This window comes from Garra rufa, chromosome 18 (assembly GCF_049309525.1).
Source record: "Garra rufa chromosome 18, GarRuf1.0, whole genome shotgun sequence".
NCBI lineage: Eukaryota > Metazoa > Chordata > Actinopteri > Cypriniformes > Cyprinidae > Garra > Garra rufa.
In genome coordinates this window covers 19,354,933-19,376,329 of record NC_133378.1, presented here as the reverse complement: position 1 = coordinate 19,376,329, position 21,397 = coordinate 19,354,933, and the positions used below count along the sequence as shown (strand labels likewise).

The window sequence follows — 21,397 nt, the reverse complement described above, 5'->3', positions numbered from 1 at the left end:
CAAATTGAGAATTGTTATCACACAAACATAACTTACCTCAATAGGGGTATATTGAGTTTGGTTCTTTAGAGAACGTTGTTTCTGCTGGCAAGCTGCACAGTGCATTATCTGAGAAAAAAAAAATCTTGTCTCTTGCTTGTTGATTGCTGGGCTCATACATAAATAGAAGTGTACACATGATATTGCACTCACCCATTTTTTTATGTCCAAAGACATGCCTGGCCAATAAAACCTTCGGCTAACTGCATCCAAGGTTTTATGAATGCCACAGTGAGCCCCTATTGCACTACTGTGCAATTCCATAAAAATTTCTTTGGCCTTCTCTTTTGTGCAGATTACTTTGGCCAAAGCACCTCCTTCCTTCCTCCTTATATAATGCAAAACATCATCTAAAAAAGGCAGGTTAGTCATTATACTATAAAAAATGAAATAAAAAATTAACTGAGATGGAGAATATACATATACTTACTTTGTATAAGGAAGTTTTTAGCTTTTCTGTGGAAAACTATTTTAGCATTCCTAGAAATACCCTCGGGTAATGTTCCAGAATGTTTGAACTCAAAAAGTTTGTTGTATGTAGTTACATCCATCTCTAACCTCACCCTTACAAGACTAGCGAAATGGCCACTTATATACAATTTTTCATAACAATGCAAACAAGTATAATAAATTAATTAATTAATCTCCTCAGTCCATTGGATACTGAGATGATTTCACTTCTGACATTGGTTTATTAGATAACTGTCCACCCCAGTTTTTGACTTCTAATGATGAGTATTTGCATATTATAGTGGGGTAAGAAAATGTTTACAGAGCTTAATGTGATCATTTTGACACACTTCACATTCTTATAATTTGAGAATAGCAAATTGATTAACAAGTGGGTGTGTAAATCTGTCATCTGATGATGTTGGTGTTCCTAGTCCTTTTGCTTGCTTTATTGTGCTCCAGACACACTGTGGGAGCATACGGGAATCTTTTGTTTGCATGTTACACAGGACCCTCATTCTAAGTAAAACCCATGAGTATAAAGACATTACCCACTAAATAAACATTTGGTTGGTTTACTCTTTAATATATACATATATATCCTTTGGAATCTCACATTTCCAAATTATTACAGATACACAGTGCAACACATGGTCAAAGAGCAGATGACACAGAATAGGTTACAAAAACTTTATTAGGCCACTCATGGGTTTGAGGACATTATAGTAGTCATTGCCAGAGGGACCCGTTTTAAACCTTCTGTAAGAAGTAACTAAAGATTAACTTCAGTGACTGTTAGCTCATATCATTCAGGTGATCTGGAATTGTTGGTTCCATTTATATTTTATTTCATCTGGTAACATGACAAAAAAAATCTCTTTAACAACATAAATTATATTTTTCTGCAGTGTATGACAATCACAACAAGAGATGGTGAATGTTGGACAATGTTGAATAGTCACAATCTGCATAACTTTTGGATTTTCATACTGTTGACTCAATTAAGCCATGTAAACACCGTTAAACTCCATAAAGATATGACGTATACATGTTTTTCATCCAGCACAACAGTGAAACACGTGATAAAAGAACAGACATTTTCAATCTTGATTTAGGCTAAATAGATCAAGTTTATTTACACAAAGGGGTTTGATCACAAGTTAACAAGACTTAAACACATTAGGTTAGTTTTTAAACAAACGTATTCGTCCACAGATACATTTCTGGAAGTTTAAGATGTTACAGGCAGTGATGTATTTAACAAAGAATAACAACAATAAAGTCTCAGTTTAAGCATTGCAATGTAGAAATCTACCTACCGCTACGAACTGAAATTAATACTGGATGCAGATGAGGTTTGCGTATAAAGTTACATGAAGTGAAAGCCTGTCATTCTCATTTAGTTGTGGATGACCTCACACGAAAAAAGAACATACTAATAAAACTTTTGTAACTGAATTAACAAGGTAAATACATACATTTTAGACATACGTTCATAGATTAGACCAGTGGTTCTCAATCCTTGTCCTGGGGGACCCCTGCTCTGCACATTTTGCATGTCTCTCTTATTTAACACACCTGATTGAGATCTTCAGCTTGTTAGTTCAGTTCATGGATCTCTCTCCTAATGAGTTGATCTCAATCAGGTGTGTTAAATATGGGAGACATGCAAAATGTGCAGAGCAGGGGTCCCCCAGGACCAGGATTGAGAACCACTGGATTAGACAAAGGTCTGTTAGGTTTATGAAAAAAAATCGTTAAACATTCAGATTAGCAGAGCTGATATTTTCAGTTTCACGATCATTCGCGCATGTCTGGTCATGTCTCATTAATATGCATGTATGCTCCGCCCACAGAAACCGAATATCTCAGAAACCAAAAATCTCGTAACAACTGTTCAAGTAAATTGGGATTTATTTAATAATTTTTTTCTTTCTTGGCTGGTGTACAGGATACAGATAAACGAATAATCCCAATAATGTCAGCTCCATTTATTTTGGATAAATTCGCAACCACAACATCTTAAAATGTCAAGATAAACTCCTGACAAGACAGGGATTAAAGACGTATCTCGACTCGCCTGTTGGGGGTTGATTTACGACTTTGTGGTATGGCAGTTGTCTAAATGGCAGGTTGATTTTGTGCTTTCTTTCACCTTTATCTTGTAGTGATAATAAAATAATTAAGCCATTTATTTCAAATAGGCTTCACATATAATTAGATGAAGGACGTGGTCGAGTAATTCATACATTTGCATCAAAAAATAATTAACAGTAAACAGTAAAGTGCTTAATAAGCCTTTGAATCCCTGCTAAGGTAACTGCTGATACTCTAATTAAACAGTAGCTCTCTGTACTTATCCTAATTTCTGCTTTTTAATTTCCCCGCAGTGTGTGCTGTGGATGATTATTACTCATTCTGATTAAAGGAGCGAGATGTACCGTCAGAAATATTGCTCTCGGTTCCCTGCTGTGTGTTTTGGGTGAGGGGCTTGTGGAGGTGGGATGAGAGACAGAGGAAATATTCTTTCACTGCCCTGGCAACTGGATCAGACATTAATCTCAATTCAGAGCCAATGAATAACTCTCTTCTCTGAGTCTTTTTTGATTGCATAATGTTGACATCCGCGGTCAGCGCGCTGACTAATGCTGAGAGGTGTATCGTTCTGAGGTACTTTCACGTTAGTAATCTCTTTAAAACATGTTAAATCCTTACAAGACAATTCTGAGTTTGCAATCTTTAATCCGAGCAATTATGTGTGTAAATCAATCAGCACTAAGAATTCATTGCGTATTAAAACATATACATGATCAACCAGTCAATCACAGCATGCAACTGTAGCCTTTGTAACACTGACACCCAGGGGCATCTGTTAGTATTTTTTATGTTTGTTTGTTTGTTTTTTCTATAAAAAAAATTGTTTCTATTAAATTTTAATTTAATTAGGCTTTCTCCTGTTGTCAGTGTTAATGATTCCCAGACTATATTTGTATCATTGCAGCTATATCAGATTAGAGCAGTGATAAATATTTTTAGATATTAATCATCCTGATCACAAATAAAAATCAGCACTGCTCAGCAGTTCATTAAAACTGAGATATTACAATCCACTTATGACTTGAAATTGTAATTAAGCCAATTGAAAGTGAGCATAGTCATTTCTACATCAGTCAGTACTGATTACTGCCTTATTTGGAGTTATTATAACTCTAAAACTACTAAATCGTTTGAGATCTAATTGACTTTAATGGCATTATAATTACAACTCTGACTAAGATTTTGTCATCCAATGCATGGCACAAAATCAAAATACAGTATAACATAAAATAACATTATTTTGCATTCCAAGTTCTCCATATTTGTTATTGTGTTCACTATTAATCCAATAAGATTATGAATTAATTGTGCAATGAGTGGCCTGGATACATGTAGGCCAGAGGAGCTTATCCTTATAAAGTATAGTCAGCACTTTGGAAAAGGTCTTTAAAGTTCATGGACTGACAAAAAGGACACTTGAACACAACTGAGAATCTTTGACCACTTACATTTGAGTATTGCAGCATGTATATGTGTGTGCAATGCACCAAAGCATTGTGAACACTGCAAGACAGACACTTCTCCACTGCATATATAAAGAGATTATACTAAAATCATACCATCAGTCTGCTGCTTTGCATTAATATTCTGTAATGTCACATAATCCCTTTTCTTTGAGGTTACTCGTTGCAGAACTATTAACATTATGGCCTTAAGTAGGCAACTAATTACAGTATCAAATGATACCTTCTAGAGTAGATTCTTTCTGTTATTACACATACATTAAAAATAAAGGTTCCATTTCCCAGCAATGCCATAAAAGGGCCATTTTTGTTTCCCCAAAGAAGTTTAAAAAAAACGTTTTTTGTTTTTTTTAGTATAAAAATATATTTTTTGTGGAATGGAAAGGTTTATGTTAAATGTTCTTAATGAAATTGAACAAAAAAAGTGTAACGTTTAGATTTTAGTATTTATTGTGGTCCAACGTGGTACGTGTCCAGACAAAATGCACCACCCTCTTGAACTAGGCCAGACTTCTCTAGATCCTGTTTTTGACAAACTATTAATAGTAAGAGCAGAGGGCAAAGGGGATTATGACTCAGATTGTCTGAATGATTCACAGGATTGAGTGATCAAGAGCTGGACATGGGCAGGGCTTTCAGCATTTCAGATCCAGGGACCCCCTTCCCATTAAGCCAAACAAGGAACTCCCAAAATAAAAATGCTAGATAAATGCATTCTCAGTTACATTTTAGTGGTCTAACTTTGATTAATGACTTTAGTAGACATCACTTGTTTCTATAATATTAAGTATGTCAATTAATGTATTACATTAAGAAATACATTTTAAAATACACTACCAGTCAAACGTTTTGGAACAGTAAGATTTGTAATGTTTTTTAAAGTCTCTTCTGCTCACCAAGCCTGCATTTATTTGTACAGCAAACTGTAAAATTGTAAAATAATTTTTACTATTTAATATAAATGTTTCTATTTGAATATATTTTAAAATCTAATTTATTCCTGTGATCAAAGCTAAATTTTCAGCATCATTACTCCAGTCTTCAGTGTCACATGCTGTTCAAGAAATATTTTATATTATTAGTATTATTATCAATATTTAAAACCGTTGAGTCATTTTTTAGGATTCTTTGATAAATAGAAAGATCCCAAGATCAGCATTTATCTGAAATAATAAGCTTTTGAAGTCAGTAAAAAAAAAATTTGATGAAAAAGACATTTAAAATGTTACAAAATGCTGTTCTTCTGCACTTTCTATTCATCACAGAAACCTGAAAACTTCTACTCTGATATCTCACTGTTCTCACTGTTTTTAACAAAGGAATAATAATAATGTTTTTGAGAAGCAAATCAGAATAATAGAATGATTGCACAGGAATAAATTACATTTTAAAATATATAGTTATTTTAAATAGTAAAAATGCTGTACTTTGGATCAAATAAATGCAGGCTTGGTGAACAGAAGAGACTAATTTTAAAAACCATATTGTTCAAAACTTTTTGACTGGTAGTGTACATAGAATTTATTTTAAATTTATTTTTGAAGTAGAATGACTGACATTAGTATTTTCTTGTAAAATGTATATTCTAATAATCTTTGTTTTATATAAAACTTTGAAAAAAAACCTGAACACAGAGTAGAAGGTCCCTTTATCAATCTTTTAATCTATTGTCAATCTATTAGAAGTAGTAAATATCCGAATGTCCAAATTTTTTTTCACTGATCCATTTTTGAGTGCTTTTTTTGTGGAATTTGTGGCCTTCTAAATTTATTTTCACTGATCCATTTTTGAGTGTTAATGTTCTCACATGAGACCCTCAGGGAGTCCTTGAACCCGAATCGAGGAATGTAACACACTGTATACCAAATGATGAATTATTGCAAAGCTCTTGATCTTGTTTCAGGCTAATTGATTCAGACATGGATTGATATGAGTAATCCCTTGCAGTCATGTGATCCAAATAGTCCTTGTGCTGAATCCCAAACCAGTAGAGCACTTTCACTGAAAGGTTGAGGTTACTTTTACACTTTGTATAGCAGTTTTTTCTGCTATTTTTAAAGGGGATACACGTTTGTATTCTAAATCAGATATTGTTGGTGTTGTATCATCGGTTTGCAGAGCTTAAAGGTTTATTGGGATGTCTGGATCAGAGCGAACTCCAGGACAGTGAAGCTCACAGATGTGATAATGGACATTTGTTGTTGAAAAGCAGAGCTTGTGTTCTTTATTGTCATCTTTCGCCATGGGTCAGCGACTCAGTGAGGATTCGGACGATAAAGAGATCGATGTTGCAGAACTGCAGGAGTGGTATAAAAAGTTTGTGGTTGAATGTCCAAGCGGAACCCTCTTCATGCACGAGTTCAAGAGCTTCTTCGGTGTAACTGGAAACCCAGAAGCAGCCGATTATATAGAAAACATGTTTCGTGCTTTTGATAAAAATGGGGTAAGTGATTCAATTTCAGTTCATGTAATGTATCATGTAATATAATATAGACTGGGAAAGAGATTGCTTATTTTTTTAAAACAAAGCTGAAAATTCTCAGAATTTTTGACAGTTCAATCCTCTTTTCTTTTTCACTTCCTTTCATTTTTTTTCATAGGACAACACTATTGATTTTCTGGAATATGTCGCAGCCTTGAATCTAGTGCTGCGAGGAAAGTTGGAGCACAAACTGAAATGGACTTTTAAAATGTATGACAAGGATGGAAGCGGCTGCATTGACAAAACAGAGCTCAAGGAGATTGTTGAGGTAATCATTTCTCATGTCCTTCTCTATTGCCAACACAGTCAGAAATATAAGGAAAAACAGGATGAAAATCATTATTCTGTGTGGTCTGATTGCATTTGTACTGAGATTTACATGGCCTTTCAGTTTCATAACTTTCACCTTGACATTGGAACTTAGTGAGGATTAATCCATATGACCTCTGTGAAAGCAGGACATTTGTGTGCAGAAATGCTGTTATACTTTTTGAATACCATGTAAAGAAGACTCACAAAGGTAAAAAAAAAGAACACTTTTACTTTACTTTTGCAGTCAATCTACCGACTAAAGAAAGCTTGTCATGGTGAACTTGATGAAGAGTGTAACCTACTGACCCCAGATCAGGTGGTGGACCGAATATTTGAGCTAGTGGATGAGAATGGAGATGGTAAAATTTACTTTGATTCATTATTTTTCAATTACTAAATGGTTAAGCCAAACAGCAGTCTTTTCCTTTATGTTAATTTAAGTTCACTGATGTTAATAATTAATCAAACTAGAAAAATTCTAGCTTTCAGCTCAAAGGCTTTTGAAAAAAAAAAAAAAAAAGGCTGATGCTTCTTTACTGTGTCCACAGGGGAATTGTCTCTGGATGAGTTCATTGACGGGGCACGACGTGACAAGTGGGTCATGAAGATGCTCCAAATGGACGTGAACCCCGGGGACTGGATCAATGAACAGAGACGGCGCAGCGACAACTTATGAACTCCATATTCACCACAACAACCCTTAACATAAGCCGACCCCTTAAAAAACATATATGTGACAAAACCAGTCATAAGGTTAAATTTTACAAAACTGAGACATACTATGAAAGGTCAATAAATAAGCTTTCTATTGATGTATGGTTTGTTAGGATAGGACAATATTTGGCCGAGATACATCTATTTGAAAATCTGGAATCTGAGGGTGCAAAAAAATCAAAATACTGAGAAAATCACCTTTAAAGTTGTCCAAATTAAGTTCTTAACAATGCATATTACTAATCAAAAATTACATTTTGATAAATTTACAGTGGGAATTTTACAAAAAAATCTTCATGGAACATGATCTTTACTTAATTTCCTAATGATTTTTGGCATAAAAGAAAAATCAATAATTTTGACCCATACAATGCATTGCTTTTGCTACAAATATACCCCAGCGACTTAAGACCAGTGGTCCAGGGTCACATATAGAGCATGCATAGTTTCTCAACTACCGTCTTAGTCTTGGTTCATTCAAGTGAATTTAAGCCAACAGTACTTTCATCTTCTTTTTTGACAAACAGAATTTATTCTATCTACATGTAAATATTCATGTTTTCTTTATTGTTTCTTTCATTCTTGTTGTTAGGATCTGTAAAAGGTTACTTTCGTGACTGACTGGATTTCTGACTTTCTATTATTATTATTATTCTGCAAATGAGGTGCATTTGAGTTTTACTGTACGTGGCATATCACTTATATAACTTATAAACAACAGCAATCAATTTAAAATTGGCATATCTGATGTTTGTAAATACATGAATATTGTAAAGAATGAAGTCTCAATTGCAAAGGAATTTACATTTGTAAATATCTCAATAAAAACTTAATACTAAGAACTTAATTATAAACTGAAAGTACTATTAATGAATTTATTTATTTATTTATTTATTTTTTCATTTATTACAAATTCACGCTTGTGTTTGGGAACAAATGGCAATCATGGTTTTATTTTGTCAGGTGTGTTAAATTTAATTAATGGTAATAATAATAAGTACAGTAATAGCACTTACAAATTTCATGATTAAGCTTTTTTTTTTTAAGCTTTTTTCTCCATAGCAGAATATTAACAAAATTAATAAATTTTATTCAAGCATCACTTGCTAATACTTTTTAGTGTCATGTCAGCAGTTGTCACTCCATTTATCAATTATTATACAACTGTAACATTTTTTAATAACAATAATTGTTTATAATATTTTTAAACAACAATTTTAAATAGTAAAATTTAATTAATTAAACTCTTCATGCTAGTTAAAGACTCGTTATTTAAAAACTGCATTATTATTATGATCATCATCATTTAATGCAATAGTACTGACCGGAATAAGATATATCATATAAAAGACATTTACATATAATCCACAAGAGAAAATGATAGTTGAATTTATAAAAATGACCCTGTTCAAAAGTTTACAAACACATGATTGTTACCTGAATGATCCACAGCTGTGTTTTTTTTTTTTTTTTTTGTTGTTGTTTGGTGATAGTTGTTCATGAGTCCCTTGTATGTCCTGATTCCTGAACAGTGAAAACTGCACGCTGTTCTTCAGAAAATCCTTCAGCTTCCAGGTTTTTTTTAGCATTTTTGTGCATTGAACCCTTTCCAGCAATGACTGTATGATTTTGAGATTCATCTTTTCACACTGAGGACAACTGATTAATATGCAACTATTACAGAAGGTTGAAATACTCACTGATGTTTCAGAAAGAAAAACGATGCATTAAGAGCTGGGGGTGAAAACTTTTGAACAGAATGAAGATGTGTACATTTTTACTGAAGCATCCGTGAGCGTTTGAACCTTGCATTTGAATAGTTGCATGAGAGTCTCTCAGTCGTCCTCGGTATGAAAAGATGGATCTCAAAATCATACAGTCATTGCTGTAACATTTGTGGGACCTGAAGGATGTTTCCTAAGAATAGAGGACAGTTTAACTGTTTAGGCAGAGCCGGACAGTAACGGAGTACATTTACTTGAGTACAGTACTTAAGTACAATTTTGAGGGATCTGTACTTTACTCGAGTATCATTTTTGGGGAGTACTCATGACTTTACTCAAGTACATTTGAGAGGCAAATATTGTACTCTTTACTCCACTACATTTCTATCCATAACCATGAGTACCCATTACTTCTTCTAAAAAAAGAAAACAAGAAAAATCTCGGAAACCCTCAATTTGTTGTTTCCCTCTCAAACACGATTGGATTGTGCAGGCGCCACTGATTGGGACAGCCTATCAGCAATCATCTTCAGCTTTCCGCCAAAGTCAACTCCATGGTCAGATAATGATTTAGATAAGAGACGAAACCATGGACGAAACAATGGATGAAGACGCAGCAGGTCCATCCCAGGAATGTGCCAACCCATGGCCCCAGTTCAGAGTTGTGTCAGAACATTACTATATTGCCTTCTTCGCTGGTTTAGGTTAATTGACTTGATTGATGAAAAAACAATTGTTAGCTGAATTTTCTTTTCTGATATTACACATTAATGTAAGCTGAGCATTTGCTTTGATGTTCTTGAGTATGCGGTGTGTTTAACACAGTCAGGTTCAAATGTGGGTGCAAAATTTTTCATAACTCCATGTAAGACGTTTCTATACATAAATGTAAGCACTGTGGCAGTAGTAATGTAATATTTAGAAAATGTACTCTTGTACTCTTGGTACTCAAGTACTTTTAAAAACAAGTACTTCAGTACTTTTACTTAAGTAGACATCTGACTGTAGTACTTTTACTTGTACTTGAGTAAAATTTAGCAAGGGGTATCTGTACTTTTACTCAAGTAATGAAGCTGTGTACTCTGTCCGCCTCTGTGTTTAGGACAAACTCAAGAACAACTAAAACTAAAAAAAGAAAAACACAGCTGTGGATCATTCAGGTAACAACACAGTATTAAGAATCAAGTGTATGTAAACTTTTGAACAGGGTCATTTTTATAAATTCAACTATTATTTTCTCTTGTGGACTTTTATGTAAATGTCTTTTATGTGAAATATCTTATTCAGGTCAGTACTAAATAATAAATAACATGCATTTTGTATAATCCCTTGCAGATTCTGCAAGGTGTATGCAAACTTTTGACCTCAACTGTATAAGCAAAAGACTTGCACAGTAGTCATAGTATAACCATTAAATCCTAATGTATGAGACTGCATACGTTATAGAAGCCTGTTTTCCGTGCAAATATTTCTTCATTTAGTTGTAACCTTTCATTCATGTTCCGCCTTCAATGTCTGTCAGTGGATTTATACAAGATTTGCTCTCCCGCTCCCTGACGCTAGATGGCACTCAAACGTTTCAATACACGGAATTTAAACCTGAACTCAAAGCAAAAGAGAAACCTTGTGTTTTTTTCTACTTCTGTGTTTAAATTGTCTGACCTCGAGCTGTATGAACCTTTAAAAGGACGCAAAACACACATCAGCTTCTTTGTTGTGGTAAGTTATCAGACCAGCAGCTCTTGCCAGAATTCGACGTGTCTAACGAGTGGCTGTTGGTTAAGAATTTAAACACGAAACATTATTACATTAGACACCTTGCTTTATCCTTATTTTGTATTACTGATGATATAAACATATGATAATTGTAGACTATAAAGGGGGAATGTAGTTAATTGTCACATTGTGACATTAATTGAACGTTGTCACCATTTTTCGGTAAAATATATTTTAAACATAGTGCACAGCTAAATCATGAAGGTAGATTTTAACTGGTTTGACCGGTTTTAAGACAAAGTATTTCTTCATAAATGTTAGGTTGTCACGGGTTTGTTTTATGTAATGTAATTCTAAACGATAATTAATTGCATTTTCTATTGACCAAAACGGTGATTTCTGCGTTTGACAGTTATCCGGTCATTTTATTTTATATACAGGTTGTTTGTAGAAGAAGGCTGTTAAATTAGCATATTAGGCTTTTGTATATTTATCCATTAGTGTATTGAAGTCAGAATAAAAAAACAGCAGATTTCTCTATGACTTTACCCCATATAGTGTGACAACATGTCCCATAATGTGTGTTAAATTACCTATATTTCCTCCTGGACAGTAACACTGGAAATGTTCAATAGCTTTTTGTAGTCGAAATAAAATCTGTCTGTACAGAAAATAACACCAGTCAAGTCCCTGCTCAAATGTCAAAGGCATCTAATGGACAAGATCGTACGGATGAAGGTAATGCAAAAGTAAGCATATCTTCTTTTGAGTAACAGTACTTTTAAAAGTCTGGCTCTTTTGCTTTTCAAATCTGTGCAAATGTTGGCCAAGAATTCGGAATGAAACAAAATGTAATTGGAGTGTTGGCAATGGTACAGGCGAAATTTAATTCAGATGCTTTATCAGACCATTGTCTGTAGGTTGGAATGTTTTGTGTCTTGTTATGATTGGGTTTGTGGTCTTGCTCATTTATTGCAGCTCCCATGCAGCTCAGGATGGCGGCTGCTGCACAAGAGAGGAGATTTGTTCACCTGTCCGCCCACCGATGCCCTGGCGCACTGCATCAGTGAAGACTGCCGCATGGGAGCAGGGATCGCTGTGCTCTTCAAAAAGAAGTTTGGTCGGGTTGACGAGCTTCTGGCTCAGAGTGAGTGTCAATTATCATTAAGGTGGCAATCATATTACACTAACTTCGTTTTCAATGTTCTTTGTTGTCTTCTGTTTTGTGTAGAGAAGCAACCTGGGCAGTGTGCTGTCATTAGAACATCTGGTCGTTTCGTGTACTACATGGTAAGATGGCCCTGTACTGTTCACTTTAATCCACTTTAATCTGTTTTTTACTAAATATATACCAAAATAAGAGTACAGCTGTCTTGACTTACAGATTTCTTGTTAACAAAAACATACTTTTCCACTTTTTCTGCAATAGATCACAAAGAAAAGGTACTACCAAAAACCCACCTATGACACTCTCAGGAAGAGCCTCGTGTCTATGAGGGACCACTGTGTAACCAATGGGGTTAACAGTATATCCATGCCTCGGTAAACTGACATGTTTGATAACTAACAAATAACCCAAAAATTAAATTCCTGTCATTAATTACTCTCCCTCATGTCGTTCCAAACTTGTAAGACCTACGTTCATCTTCCGAACACAAATTAAGATATTTTTGATGATATCCAAGAGCTGCATATACAGAATTGTTGAATAGAAATGAAAAAGAAATTGCTAAATAAAGTCGTTTTTTTGTGCACTTCAAGTATTCTTGTAGCTTCATTAAATTAGGGTTGAACCACTGATGTCACATTGACTATTTTATCGATGTCCTTACAGCCTTTCTGGGCCTTGAATGTGGTAGTTGTGTTGCTGTCTATGCAGGGTCAGAAAGCACTTGGATTTCATCTAGCTAAGTGGCTTGAAAATGACAACAAGAATCATTTTTGCAGTTGTCAGAACTCAGATATACACTATATTGGCAAAAGTATTGGGACACCCCTTCTAATTAACAGATTAGACTACTTCAGTAATTTCCATGAGTACAAAGCTGAATGTTTAAGCATATAATGATATTCTAAAGACTTGTGGGCTTCTTATTTTATAGCAACAGTTTGGACAGGACTCTTTTCTATTCTATCATGACATTGCCTCTGTGTATTAGGCAACGTTAAAAAAATAAATGATTGATTCAGTCAGTGTGGAAGAACTTGACTGGTCTGCAGAAAGCCAAGTCCTAATCCCAACTGAACACTTGTGACTTTAAATACAAACCTTGAGCCAAAAACTCATCACCAAACACCAATGACTTGTACATATGGGTACAGCCATTTTAGACACTTCCAAAACTGTTGCAACAGAGATGGAAATACAATTTTTATGTTTCCATCTTTGTTACCACAGTTTTGGAAGTGCCTTATTCTGTTCTAAAGAAGGGGGTGTCCCAATACTTTTGTCCATATAGTGTATTGGTGTTTGGTGATGAGTTTTTGGCTCAAGGTCTGCATTTAAAGTCACACCAGAGGTGTTAAACTGGGATTAGACCAGTCGAGTTCTTCCACACTGAATAAATCATTTATTTTTTAACCTTGCCTTATACACAGAGGCATTGTCATGTTAGAACAGAAAAGTGTCCTGTCCAAACTGTTGCTATAAAATTAAAAGCACTATTTCCCGAGAATAACATTATATGCTTAAACATTCAAATTTGTTCTCATGGAAATACTAAGTAGTCAAACCTGTTCAGTAGAAGAGGGTGTCCCAATACTTTTGCCAATATAGTGTAGCTTGATTTTGATAATTGCATTTTTAAAGACTTGTTTGGAAAGAAATTAGGCAACTTTTCTTTTGAATTGTTTTTATCGTTCTGCTGAATAGACTTCAACAACTCTTGTCATTTTCTCTTGCTAGGATTGGCTGTGGTCTGGATAAGCTGAAATGGGAAAATGTGTCTTCCATTATCACAGAAGTCTTCCAGGACACAAAAGTCTCCATCACTGTGTACTCAATCTAGACCACAGCAGGTCTGAAACTCACATTAATTCTTAACCGTTCTTAAAGAATGGTTGGAGGATGGGTGTTTATTCCAATGGAATTTCACAACACACTTTATGGTGTATAGGGTGTTAATTATTCTTGGTTTGGGAAATATAAGCTATTAAGTTCCAGTTATGTACGCTTAGAATTAGTTAATTTCCATAGTTTTTCATACTCCTCTTGTTTTTTTAAATTGTGTGAATGTTCTTTTCACCACTAGAGGGTGTGGATTTCTTTTGGTTGTTTAATATGTTATGCTTTCTAGTTAATATTTTTTCAGTAAATATCACCTAAATTAAGTGTACCTCAAATGTAAATGCACTTATAAATGTCCCATATCCTTATTTCCAATTGATTCTTTTTTGATTGAAGACTTTTAAAAACTGTCTAATTTTGAAAGCTGTGCCCTCAGAAGGTCGAATTAGTCAGCCGCATACGTCACAGAACCTCTCTAATTTCGGAAAAGCAACCATTATAAAATTCACTGTTAGTCCTCACGAGGCATAATTACAGTAATTTCTGTCTTTGGAATGTAATGGTCGACAGATAAGGCAGACAAATGTGACCTTTGGAGGGTGCAGCCTTTGAAATGAGACACAGCGAAAATGTGCAGTTTTGGGGGGACTCCAAGAACACAGTTGTGATTCACTGTCTTAGTATATTATAAATAGCATTGAAAAACATCACCCCGTCACACTGCTCATGATAGGAAATTGACTCATGTTTATTGTTTTGCATCCAAGGAGACACTAAGCCAATATTCATTATATCATTTCAAAATATTTAAAAAAATCATTTAAAAAGACAAAATTAGAATATTTAAACATAATGTTTAGAGCAAAGCAAACTATATTTTAGTTAAGAGTTAACTGGAATTTTAATGCTTGAATTTTTTTTTTTCTTAAAATGATACTCATTAAAATAGAAATACAACCTATATATTTGAAATACCCAACTAAATACTATGCACAAGTGTGGTTTGCATTCATTTATGTAAGTTTAAAATCAATTAATAAAGTCAATCATATGATTTCATCACAGGACAAATAGTGTTGACAGAGGAAACAATGTTGTAATTACAGGGACATTGTAATAATTAGCTTTTAAGTACTAAATTTGCTTAAAGGCGGTGCCCAGGCTGTTTAATCAGAGTCTTAATCAGAGGCCGGCAGTGGCTCCTTACCCTACTTTAAAATATCACACAACCTCTCGTCATAATAATCATAGTTATCTTGACAGTCCTCCCAGGGTGTAAAGTTATCTTCCTCATTCTCAACGAAAGTAGACCAAACGTATGAAAAATCCACAGGCCTCATCATGCGTATTTTACAGCCCGCCCTAACTAGCGCCTGAAGTCCAGCTTGTATCTCTGGTTCCTCCCACTCGAAGAGACGGGAGCAGTGGATGTTAAGGCGCATCATGGTGCGTGCTCTCAAGATCTCTACGAGCTTTGCAGCGCAGGATGTGCAGGGGCTCGAGGACATGTACCAGGTCACTGTGTAGCGGAGTGACTTGTCGTAGTAGGCCAGCACCTGTTGAAAGAAGGCCTCTTCGGCGTGTGAACCCGAATGCTCATCCTCTAGGTAACCACGAAGGCCATCTGGTTCTCCAGAGCCTCCTTGAATGTCTACCTGGTAGCACAGGAAGGTCTTGTTGCGCCCGGAGGAATATTCCACATTTTTAAATTGGAATTTAAAGAAAGTCGGGTTCATTCTGTCTCTGTGGGAAGAAGGAGGACATTTGGAGATAAGACTTTTATCACAAACTGTTGTGAGAAAGTGTGACTTCAGAGTAAAGTAAAAGCTGGAATACACTGACTTCATTACTGAAGATTTTAAAATACGCTTGGCATCGTTGTAAATGGTTATAGAGGAAAAAGAGATTGACACACTATCAGACTTTAAAGTTGTTCCAAACATGGCAAACACACAAGATGAAACTGCACTAGTGTAAACGTAGCCTGAAGCTCAAAAATGAATGTCTGTGCCCATCATACACTACACAATTTTCTGTAAAATGTCTCAACTCCAACTGCTCAGTATCTGCAGACTGGCTTTAACTTTCAGGTACAGCCATCAACTACAAATATGGGCAAAAATCTGTGCAAAACTTGTGTGGTGTATTCCAGCTTTGGACAAGAAGTGCATCTCTTTGTGTGGCCATTAATAGGCCTCAAAAGGACTTAATGGGCTTGTATTGATCATTTTGTTTAAATAAAGTCTTATAAAATCTCAGGTGGGTTTTCTCTTGTGTTTTATGATGTTTAAAAAAAGAAGCCATTGAGTGGTAACACCAAAACTGTGGCAGAACTTTTTTGGCCCTCGTGTACACCACATGGATTTCAGCAAATGGCCACCTGAACATATGCACTTGCTGAACAGTTTTAAAACCAGATATTAATAGGGAATTGCCCCTCGCAGGAAGTTTGACTAACAGGCAATCTGACCAATCATAACGCAGAATCCGCCATTTTTGTCTGACAAACAAACAAACCAGACCGAAGAGTGACATTAGATTCACATTGGTGGACTTGAACTTGAATATGGTGTGTATTGATGTTTTTCTGCAGTTGAAACGATACCTTTTGATGTTCATTCATGTTTATTTTGCGCTATAACTAGTTAGGAGGAAGAGATGATCGCTTCACATGCCGCTTAAACTGAGGCGCTACAGTAATCTGTCACGACACATTAAAGAGCTACAAAACGTTATCATGAATTTCGTTCAAATTACACCATTTGAAAGCTGAGACCTAAAGTAATCTGCTCTGTCTTGTCTGCCATTGTGCTGTCAGTGTCCCCTTTTCTCTGCAATGTAATTTTCTCTGTGTGAGAACATGTTTTGTGGTGTGAGAGCACCATGGCTTGTTTGACATAGCTACAGTAACATTCGGGGGTAGGTTTTTGCGAAGGGTCAATTAGTCTGCTTTAACTGCTTCCACTTTTCTGGAAAGCTTGTCCACTAGAATTTGGATGGTTGGGTTAGGGTTAGAGATTTGCTTCCATTCAAATGTAAGAGCAATTCATCCCAATTGGATTTCATGTCTAGGTTTGTACAGATCAATCATGGGCCTCAATTGTACCCTGTTGAAAATCTTTGCATGTCTGTATACTGGATTTTATGCTACTGTCACTGTGGGTATAGCTGAAATAGCCAAACTGGTTAATTAGAAGGCGGTGTGCATATACTTCTGGTCATTCTGGTGCCTTATAAAAAGTGCCTGCATGATGTTCATGGTTTAGGAGTACTACTCCATGGCAGAGACAGGAAACCTCTTAAAGACATTAAGAGAATTTGATTATATTGAGTGGCCTACAGGAAAGTCCCAACTTCCTTAAAACACTGGGATTCAAAGCAATGTCCTGGATTGGTCTAATTTATAATGTTACTACCCCAACGTGTTGGAATTTCAGATCTAACTCTTGTCAGAGTTGGTCCCACCAAGCGTTAATTCTATAATGCTAAATACAGAAACAAATACAAATACAGAATCTTATACAAACTGGATCCAACAGTAATATTTCTATCACTCAGCAAGAACCGTGGTACACTCTCATGAAAAAAGGGTCCTGGACCGCTTAGCGTTCACACTGGCATTTTTGACAGCAAACCTTAAGATACCGAAATTAATGACATAGTAAGAGACCAATCTTTTTTAGCGGCCTCGGTCCACTTGTTTGGTGCGCACCAGGGTTCGGATGGCAGCATTCACACTTACTCAAATGAACCGCATTAACAGAGCAATCGTACCCCAGTTCGTTTTAATTGAACCAAACATAACAAGTGTGAGCACACTATTAGAGTGGTAGTATGGACCCTTATAGGGGACATCGGATGCAAAATGCACTTTTATATGATGTTTGCATATTAACAGTGTGTACACAACCATGCTACAAAAACAAAACCCATTCACTCCTGTTTTAATCCCCAAAAAACTCAGTTTCAATTATCAAGCCGTTTTGATTTTCGAAGCAGTATGAAGTCATACTGTTCAGGCTCCATCCACAACCGCTGACAGATTGTCCCGTATTTGCATATTTCCACCCTCAGCCAGCTGTATGCTGTCCACCATTTTCTCCGCGCTCGAGCAGCTGTAGCTACAACAATATCTTCAAAGCAGTGCTGGTGTTTTGTAATTGGATGTAAAAGTGAACATAAAAGTCTTCATTTTCTCCTGACACTGAGGATGCAGTGGATTACCTTTGGTAACATGCCGCCAAATACACAAAAAAACAAGAGAGGGGGTGGAGTAAGCAGTAGCTCATTATCATTTAAAGAGCCATGCACCAAAACGGGTCGCTGTGAACGGAGCTGTTTTTGAAAAGGGTGTTGTTTTACACAACCATAGAGAAATTTTAACCAAAGTATTTTGGAGACATTTCATGAAGACCCTAAAGAATCATACCAACTTGTGAAAAATGGGCTTCCGATGTCCCAGGTATGAACTGTAAATAAGGCAAGTTCTTCCTTTAAGGCTATAGAGCCAGTGACAAGCTGTTGTATCCCTATAGGTACCATTTTTGGCACATTTTGGATGGAAATATTACTGTGGTGGAATGGAAATATTACTGTGGGATCCAGTTTGTGTAAGTGAAAGATGTTTGACGTACCCTACAATGATTTCAAACGGAGGCAGTTCCATAGGCTCCAGCTCAAACTCTTCATCTTTAACAGGGCGTTCGGCACCTTCTGCTACCTCTCCATTTCCTTGAGGTGTCTCCTCATTTTTTTGCTCACTTTCTGGGGTCTTCTCTGGCTTCTTTGTCACCTTTTCACTTTTATTTTTTTGCTCAGTTTCTGGGGTCTTCTCTGGCTTCTTTGTCACCTTTTCACTTTTATTTTTTTGCTCAGTTTCTGGGGTCTTCTCTGGCTTCTTTGTCATCTTTTCACTTTTTTCTTTGTTTTTTTCTTTCTCCTTTTCAGGTTTACTCTCTACTTTCTCCACTTTCTTTTCTTTCTTCTTTATCAGACCGCCTTTACCGGGGGTCTTGCTGTCCTTTCTGTCCGCCATGACTTGATGAAATGAGTCTGCTAGCTGTGAGTGTGTAAAGGGTGCTGTTGATTTAGTACGTGAGTCAGAGAGATGACAGTCTGAATATGTTCCTAAGTCTGAGAGTTAAAGATGAAGATAAAGATAACTCGCTGTCACAAACAGGAGCTGGTCAGAGCGGGTGGGAGACTGAAGGGCAGCTGCTCTCTTGTTTCCATGCTAAATAAAGGACAACGTATAATGGGGGGGTGGAATTTTATATGTTCATTGTTTAAACATGTCACTGCTCCATTTTGTTCAACAGGTGCATCTAGCAGACATTTTCTTCTTGGTCAATTTCAAATGTGTAATAAGCATTGACACTTAATGCAATCTAGCCTAGATTGATCAGGTATTTGCCTTTCTGTTTGATCAGGATATTATTGCTGTTCACACACCAACAACAGGCAGTTTATTAATAACTGTAGTTTGGCAGAGAGTTCAGAATGACTCAGTCTCTTCACATAGTGAATGCCATAGTTCAGTTTAGGTCTTTACTACCCTCACATCAAGGTGGTCTAAAGGTCAGCATGGCACTGAAGAATCAGATATTTGCTCTCTCTGACCCTTGAGCAAACTGTGTAATTACTGTTTACAGACACTTAAGATGTTGAGATGGAGGAACTGAGTCACCCTGAAGAAGGTAAGTCACAGATGTGAAATACAGTGTATTTTAGGATTAGAATCCTGTACAGAGGGCTCATGCCCTCACTCTACCAATTCGAGTTATTAGTACTGTGTTACTAGTTCCCTGCCAGCTTTTGTACACATTCTTGCCACAGCTGGGAAACCAGGGAAAGTCCAATGGATTTGGCAATGCTCAGTCAGGACACTAGCTTACTGGCCAATGTAGACTGTGTACTACCTACTATTTTTAAAAATCTTATGCAAAACAGAAGGTGTTATTCCATCATAAACAATTTCAGTAGTTGTCAAATTACCTCATCAAGTATGCTTGTTTAACTTTGAGTATTCTAAAATGCACACTGTAATTTATCAAATAGTGTGATTGGTTATATTATCTCAAAATGTTAAAAAAAATTAAAGATTACAAGATTAAAGTCATAATTTTTCAAGAATAATGTCAAAAATACAAGAATAAAGTAAAAGTGTTTCGGGAATAAAGTCCTTGTGATTCAGGAATAATGTCGTAGTGTTTCGGGAATAAAGTCGAAATTACGAGAATAAAGTCGAAGTGTTTCAGGAATAAAGTTGAAATTACGAGAATAAAGTAGAAGTGTTTCGGGAATAAAGTCAAAATTACGAGAATAAAGTCGAAGTGTTTCGGGAATAAAGTAAAAATTACGAGAATAGTAGTAGTCGAATAGTCAAAGTGTTTCGGGAATAAAGTCGAAGTGTTTCGGGAATAAAGTAAAAATTACGAGAATAGTAGTAGTCGAATAGTAGTCAAAGTGTTTCAGGAATAAAGTCCAAGTGATTCGGGAATAAAGTCAAAGTGTTTCGGGAATAAAGTCGAAATTACGAGAATAAAGTCAAAGTGTTTCGGGAATAAAGTCAAAATTACGAGAATAAAGTCCAAGTGTTTCGGGAATAAAGTCCAAGTGATTCTGGAATAATGTCGAAGTGTTTCGTGAATAAAGTCGAAATTACGAAAAAAGTAGTAGTCGAATAGTAGTCAAAGTGTTTCGGGAATAAAGTCGAAATTACGAGAATAAAGTAGAAGTGTTTCGGGAATAAAGTCAAAATTACGAGAATAAAGTCCAAGTGTTTTGGGAATAAAGTCCAAGTGTTTTGGGAATAAAGTCCAAGTGTTTTGGGAATAAAGTCCAAGTGTTTTGGGAATAAAGTCCAAGTGTTTTGGGAATAAAGTCCAAGTGTTTTGGGAATAAAGTCCAAGTGTTTTGGGAATAAAGTCCAAGTGTTTTGGGAATAAAGTCCAAGTGATTTGGGAATAAAGTCCAAGTGATTTCAGGAATAAAATCCAAGTGATTCTGGAATAAAGTCGAAGTGTTTCGGGAATAAAGTCGAAGTGTTTCGGGAATAAAGTCGAAGTGTTTCGGGAATAAAGTCAAAATTATGAGAATACAGTCAAAATTACGAGACCGATTATTTAGTGTGTTAAGACTTCAATGTATTGTCACAAGCCGCAAGGTTTACTGCCATTATATGACTCTCAGACTGCAACGGTTTGAGTTAAAAATCTTTGTTTGTGTTCTACTGAAGAAACAAAATCACCTACATCTTGGATGCCCTGGGGGTAAGAAGATAAGCATAAAATTTTCATTTTTGGGTGAACTATCCCTTTAATAAAGGGAGCACTCTGCGCCATAGCAGTGGACGGCACAAAAAGTATATATATAAAATAATGTATAGCAATAT

At 35.8% G+C, this 21,397-nt stretch overlaps 3 protein-coding genes across 4 annotated transcripts in view; 2 read left to right on the top strand and 1 right to left on the bottom strand.

Annotated features, from left to right (window-relative positions):
- The window catches only part of oard1 (O-acyl-ADP-ribose deacylase 1), a 91,051-nt gene extending 76,679 nt beyond the window's left edge, over nucleotides 1-14,372 (top strand). Inside the window, exons 2-7 of one of the 2 annotated variants that reach the window (XM_073823676.1) lie at nucleotides 9,541-11,000; nucleotides 11,667-11,735; nucleotides 11,976-12,144; nucleotides 12,229-12,287; nucleotides 12,427-12,539; nucleotides 13,903-14,372. In XM_073823676.1, coding sequence (XP_073679777.1) covers nucleotides 10,845-11,000; nucleotides 11,667-11,735; nucleotides 11,976-12,144; nucleotides 12,229-12,287; nucleotides 12,427-12,539; nucleotides 13,903-14,005 — 669 coding nt within the window. In that variant the 5' untranslated portion in view covers nucleotides 9,541-10,844 and the 3' untranslated portion in view covers nucleotides 14,006-14,372. Of the gene's footprint in view, nucleotides 1-9,540; nucleotides 11,001-11,666; nucleotides 11,747-11,975; nucleotides 12,145-12,228; nucleotides 12,288-12,426; nucleotides 12,540-13,902 lie in introns of those variants that run through there. The other variant, XM_073823677.1, reaches the window with a different exon arrangement.
- On the top strand, nucleotides 6,017-8,404 carry guca1b (guanylate cyclase activator 1B). The gene is made up of 4 exons (XM_073823678.1): nucleotides 6,017-6,492; nucleotides 6,650-6,799; nucleotides 7,088-7,202; nucleotides 7,392-8,404. The coding sequence occupies exons 1-4, from the start codon at nucleotides 6,292-6,294 to the stop codon at nucleotides 7,517-7,519; spliced, it is 594 nt and encodes a 197-aa protein (XP_073679779.1). The 5' UTR covers nucleotides 6,017-6,291; the 3' UTR covers nucleotides 7,520-8,404.
- Nucleotides 14,373-14,728: 356 nt separating the features above from the next.
- On the bottom strand, nucleotides 14,729-19,095 carry apobec2b (apolipoprotein B mRNA editing enzyme, catalytic polypeptide-like 2b). Its single transcript, XM_073823675.1, has 2 exons — nucleotides 18,639-19,095; nucleotides 14,729-15,747 (listed from the first exon to the last, which is right to left on the bottom strand). The coding sequence occupies exons 1-2, from the start codon at nucleotides 19,037-19,039 to the stop codon at nucleotides 15,213-15,215; spliced, it is 936 nt and encodes a 311-aa protein (XP_073679776.1). The 5' UTR covers nucleotides 19,040-19,095; the 3' UTR covers nucleotides 14,729-15,212.
- Between the last annotated feature and the right edge of the window lie 2,302 nt (nucleotides 19,096-21,397).